The 4,742-nt window shown below is 65.7% G+C and overlaps 1 protein-coding gene across 1 annotated transcript in view; it reads right to left on the bottom strand.

Annotated features, from left to right (window-relative positions):
- Positions 1 to 534: 534 nt before the first annotated feature.
- Positions 535 to 4,742, bottom strand: part of ABTB1 (ankyrin repeat and BTB domain containing 1) — a 5,246-nt gene continuing 1,038 nt past the window's right edge. The window contains exons 2-12 of the mRNA XM_007465263.1: positions 4,551 to 4,613; positions 4,399 to 4,454; positions 3,387 to 3,531; positions 3,101 to 3,260; positions 2,957 to 3,002; positions 2,589 to 2,688; positions 2,381 to 2,519; positions 2,032 to 2,127; positions 1,763 to 1,930; positions 807 to 1,007; positions 535 to 741 (exon numbers count right to left, since the gene is read on the bottom strand). Coding sequence (XP_007465325.1) covers positions 535 to 741; positions 807 to 1,007; positions 1,763 to 1,930; positions 2,032 to 2,127; positions 2,381 to 2,519; positions 2,589 to 2,688; positions 2,957 to 3,002; positions 3,101 to 3,260; positions 3,387 to 3,531; positions 4,399 to 4,454; positions 4,551 to 4,613 — 1,381 coding nt within the window. The remainder of the gene's footprint in view (positions 742 to 806; positions 1,008 to 1,762; positions 1,931 to 2,031; positions 2,128 to 2,380; positions 2,520 to 2,588; positions 2,689 to 2,956; positions 3,003 to 3,100; positions 3,261 to 3,386; positions 3,532 to 4,398; positions 4,455 to 4,550; positions 4,614 to 4,742) is intronic.

Raw genomic sequence — 4,742 nt, 5'->3', positions numbered from 1 at the left:
CCTAGCTGGGGCCCTGCGCCCCAAAATGCAGGCTGGGCTGAGGCCCCACTGTGAGCCGTGTGCGCAGCAGCTGTTCAGCAAGCGAGCTCAGAAGCCCCGCCTTAGCCCACCTGAGGGCAAGCAAACACCTCTGGCCCCAGGGCCAAGGGGAAACTCTGTCCCCAAGGGGAGTCTGGTCATCAGAGGGGCTGCCTACTCAGACAGGGCCCTGACCCAAGCTCCCCCGACCCTGTCCCTGGTACACAGGCTCCCACGGTGAATTCAAGCTTTATTGCCCGCCTCCGCCCAGGAGAACATGCGAGGAGGGGCCCTGAGCAGGTGGGACGGGGGAGGGAGACCCTAAGAGACGGCCCGCCGGGTTTCCCTGAGTGGGTGCCCAGCCCCAGGGCCTTGGGGCTGGTTTGTGCTGCGGGAGAGGCCTCATCCCAAGGTGCCCCTCCCCGGGGTCCCCAGGCACAAAGAGGAGGGGAGCCCCGCCGAGCGCCTGCCGGCGCAGTGACACCCCGAGCTCACAGACCACGCGGCGCGCAGCCCTCAGCAGTCCAGGCCGACCGACGCCAGCAGGTCCTCCAGCGCCCGCAGCTGCCGCTCTGCCTGCTCCATGGCACTGCATGTCTGCGCGGCGCTGCCCACGTGGAAGCGGATGTCGTCCACCAGCGGGATGGAGTCCGTCTCCTGCCGGGCCGTCACGGCCGCGGCCTCCTCCTTCACCGCCTCCACGAAGTCCTCCCGCTCCAGCAGCTGCAGACAGGCCGGCTCAGGGCACGCTTGCCGCCCACCCTCAGCCACCCCGTGCCCACGCTCACCTTCTCGATGACCTTGGCCATGTACTTGGTGCACTGGTCCTCCAGGCGCGCCAGGCCAAACAGCTTGGCCACGCGCCACACGCCCACCACGCTGTCCTCGTCCAGCAGCTGGGCCAGGCCACGGCCACACAGCCGCTTCAGGCCTGGCAACAGGTACATGTCGGCCACACTCAGCACGTCGTAGGCCAACTCGGGAGGCAGCTGCGAAGAGAACGGAGGTGAGGAAGGGCACCCGAGACTTAACAGTGGGGCCCACGGGCCGAGCCAGGGGCTCACGTTGCAGGCCAGCTCTGCCCCGAGCCCTGCAGCCAGAGCCCGTGTTTCCCACCTGCTGTGGCAGGCACGGCCTCCAGAGGACGAGGGAAGCTGGGTGCAACTTTCACCCAGTCCAGGCGGGGGCACCTGCTTGGCCGTCACCCCGTTCTCTGGGAGCAGCTGTGACAGGGACCCTACAGCCATTGACCCCTTCTGGGAGGAAGTGTGCTAACCCTGCCCTGGGCACTCACCGCAGAGAAACGAGAAACAAACCCCCCCTTCCTCAGTCACCATATTACTACAGTGACCAGCACACACCTGCCACCTCCTCACCTGGGGCAGCTGCCTCGGGGCAGCCAAAGGGCCCTGTGGTGACCCCAACGCACGAGGCCAGGGCTCCCCACTGTTGCAGAAATTCAGGGTGACTGTCCCCGCCCACCCCCTGACTGGAAAACTTGGGGACCTCAGGTAGCTACACTGTGTCTCCAAGTGCCAGGTGCTCATGCCATGAGTCTTGTCACTCATTCCTGCCCTGGAACCAGGGCCCCTCCCTCCACCTGATAGAAAAGTTCCCACAGGACCCACACTCCAGCCTCATGGAGAACAGGCCTCTCAGAGCCAGACCAGACCTGGGCGCTCCCTCTAAGCCCCGTGGTGACGTGGCCCGTGTGGCTCCCCCAGCCCCTGCCCCGCGCACACACCTCGGTGTGGTCACTGTAGATATAGTACAGCACGTGGGTGAAGACGGCGGGCGAGACGTCGCGCAGGGTGATGGCCAGGAGGCCGCCCGATGCCTCCAGCTCCTCGTTCTCTCGGAAGTGGTCATCCAGCAGGGCCCGGAAGTAATCGCTGCGGCCACAGAAGAAGGCCTGTGGGAGGCTGGGCTCAGGATGGGCCAAGACTTGTGCCTGGAGGAGCTGGCCCAGGGCTTAAGGCAGGGGTGGGGGTCCGGGGGGGAAAAACTTAGTACCTTGTGACAGAGGAAGCTGTAACCGTCCACTCGGAAGCAGACATCGGGATAGCTGCTGAAGCCGTCGCAAGGGAAGGGCAGCTCCCCAAGACCACCCTGGCAGGGGACAGCAGAGCAGGTGCCACCAGAGCAGGCAGGAGATGGGAGAGCAGCCGGCTCCGGCCAAGGGCCCGTTCTAGCTACTCCTGGAGGACGACCGCTGCCCCATGTGTTGTCTTAGATACAAGACAACTAAAGCAAGCAGGCCAGCTCAGAAAAGGGAAGCAGCTGGGCTCTACGTTTAAACCTCATCCCCATCCCCAGACACGCCCCCTACCCACAAGCCCGGCCCAGGCGGGTGCGCTCTTACCCGGAGCTCGGGGGGCAGGGCACCGTCGGCCAGCAGGGCCAGGTCCTCCCGCAACCGGGGGTCTGCCTGGGGGGGCTCAATGGTCAGCACCTTCGCACGTGTGCCTGGCTTGGAAGCCACTGTGGAGGGGAGAACGCAGCTTCAGGGAGCCGGGCAGCCCGCCAGCTGCTGCCTGAGGCCCCGGGCCCCAAGGCCTGGACACGCACACTCACACTTGGCCTCCAGGTCGCCGAGCAGGTCCCACAGCTGGCACTGCTTGGCCAGACGCTCACAGTCGCCGACATGCTCCACACCGACATCCAGGCAGCCTGGGCATGGGTGCGGGTGCAGGGCTGGGGGGAGGCTCAGAGCCTGAGGGGGCCCTCAGCTGCCCCGCAGCCGTGCCTCGGCCGACCACCCGAGTTCTACAGGACCCGGGACCAATAAGAAGAGCTCCTCTGTGGGTGGGAAAAGCCAGCCCAGGAGGCAGCTGGAACCACCCTGCACCCCAGGGGATGAGCCCCAGGAGAGAAAAAGTGGCGCCAAAGCCACGTCTGGGTGTGCTGCAGCCCCTCCCTACCCAGACCCAGGGCTCACCTGTGTACAGGTACTGGAGAAGGGCCCCAAAGGCCACGGGGTTGATCTGTAGGCAGAGACCGCAGGGAGACAAGGTCAGAGGCAGCCGCTCAACACAAATTCCCTGCTCACCCTCTGCCCTCCCCAGCCCCAGGAGGGACGCACCAGAGGGTGCCTGAGGACCACGACACTCTTGCCTTCCCATTTGGTGTCGAACATGTGTGCGAAGTAGGTGCTGCGAGCACCCAGGATGCAGCGATGTGCCCGGAGGGACCTGCCGTGCACTAAGAAGACCACGTCGCTGTGGATGCCCTGCTCCAGGAGGCTGGGGGCAGCGGAGGGGCTGCTCAGCAGTGCCGCCCCCCAAGTCTCCCCACTGCCCCCCTCAGTCCCACACCGGCCGCGCCCACCGCGGAGCCCCTGTGCAGGGCTGTCTCACGCTCAGTCTCACCGCAGTAGGCAGCTGTAGTAGTAGTCCAGCCGCCGGTAGGAGGCCGTCACCTGCTTGTAGTCACGCAGGGCCCGGCGGATGGCCTCGCTCTGGGCCCCGTAGAGACAGCGCTCCCCATCGAAGGTGTTGGCCTCGCAGCGGGCTCCTGGGGACGGCAGGGCTGCCCAATCTGCAGGGCCATGGGGCTGCCCGCCACAGCTGGGGAGGGGCCTGGGGGCGAGGCACATCTCCCCCTCCCCACCCCACCCCACCTACGGGGCCCGAGTCGCCCTAGGCCTGCTCGTGCCCCAGCATCATCCCCGCCGGGGCCCAGGCACATGCCACACACCACACAAAAGAGATGGCTTGAAGACCGGCCCTAATCTGTGCACTGGCCGTCTGGGGACACACCCTAGGCAGAAGGGTCCCCGTCCTCACCTAACTGAGGTTGCTGGGGCAGAAAGACATACACAGGTTAGCAAATGACGTTAGGTGCTCTGAAAAAAAAGCTAAGCAAGACGAAGGGTGACAGTGGTGTCAGCTGCCACAGGAGAGGCTTTGGAAGGTCTCTGTGACAGAGACAAGGTGCAGAGACCTGAAATGAGTGAGAGCCATGCCAAGACCTGGGAAAGGCCTTCTGAGCAGAGAGAACAGCAAGTGCAAAGGCCCTGAGGGGCACGTGGGGAGGCAGCAGAGGGCTGGCCGGGGCGGGAGGGGGAGCGCCCACCATGGAGCAGCTCAGGGCAGGCCAGGTTCTCTAGCTCATGGGAAACACAGCAGGGAAGCCACTCAGGCCAGGAAGCGGGTCACACTGGCCGTGAGGCATGCCCACTGTGGCAAGGACAACACACGGTAGAGGACAGGGAGGGGCAGCCGCAGGGAGACGCTGACCCGGGGCTGGGGAGTCGAGGGGAGAACCGGCTCTGAGGGCAGAGCTAAGGGCACTTGCTGACGGGGTGCAGGACTGAGAGGGGACGCCAGGGCCCCTGGGCACAGCCCGCGTCCACTGCCCCACCCCGCCCCGCGTACTCACCGTTGGCTAGCAGGTAGAGCACCAGCTCTTCGTGTCCACAGAGGCAGGCATAGTACCTGAGGGGGAGATGGGCGGGGCAGGGGCGCTGTGAGGCCTGCAGGCTCCGCCCACCCTACCCACCCCCCTGCCCCCTGCCCCCCGCCGGCACTCACAAGGGGGTGCTGTCCCACTTGTCCCGCACATTCACCTCCACGTCTCGCTGCTCCAGCAGGTACCTGGGCAGGGGAGGTCAGAGCCTGGGTCAGGATGGGTTTGGGGTCTGGAGAGGAGACCTGCGGAAGGGGAAGGAGGAAAGCCTCCCCAGCTGAGGGCAGAGACCAGAGCAGGACAGGCATTTAAGGCAA

This window comes from Lipotes vexillifer, unplaced genomic scaffold (genome assembly GCF_000442215.2).
Source record: "Lipotes vexillifer unplaced genomic scaffold, Lipotes_vexillifer_v1.1 scaffold1115, whole genome shotgun sequence".
NCBI lineage: Eukaryota > Metazoa > Chordata > Mammalia > Artiodactyla > Lipotidae > Lipotes > Lipotes vexillifer.
Note: the sequence above shows the minus strand (reverse complement) of the source record. Positions and strands in the feature narration are given on the sequence as shown.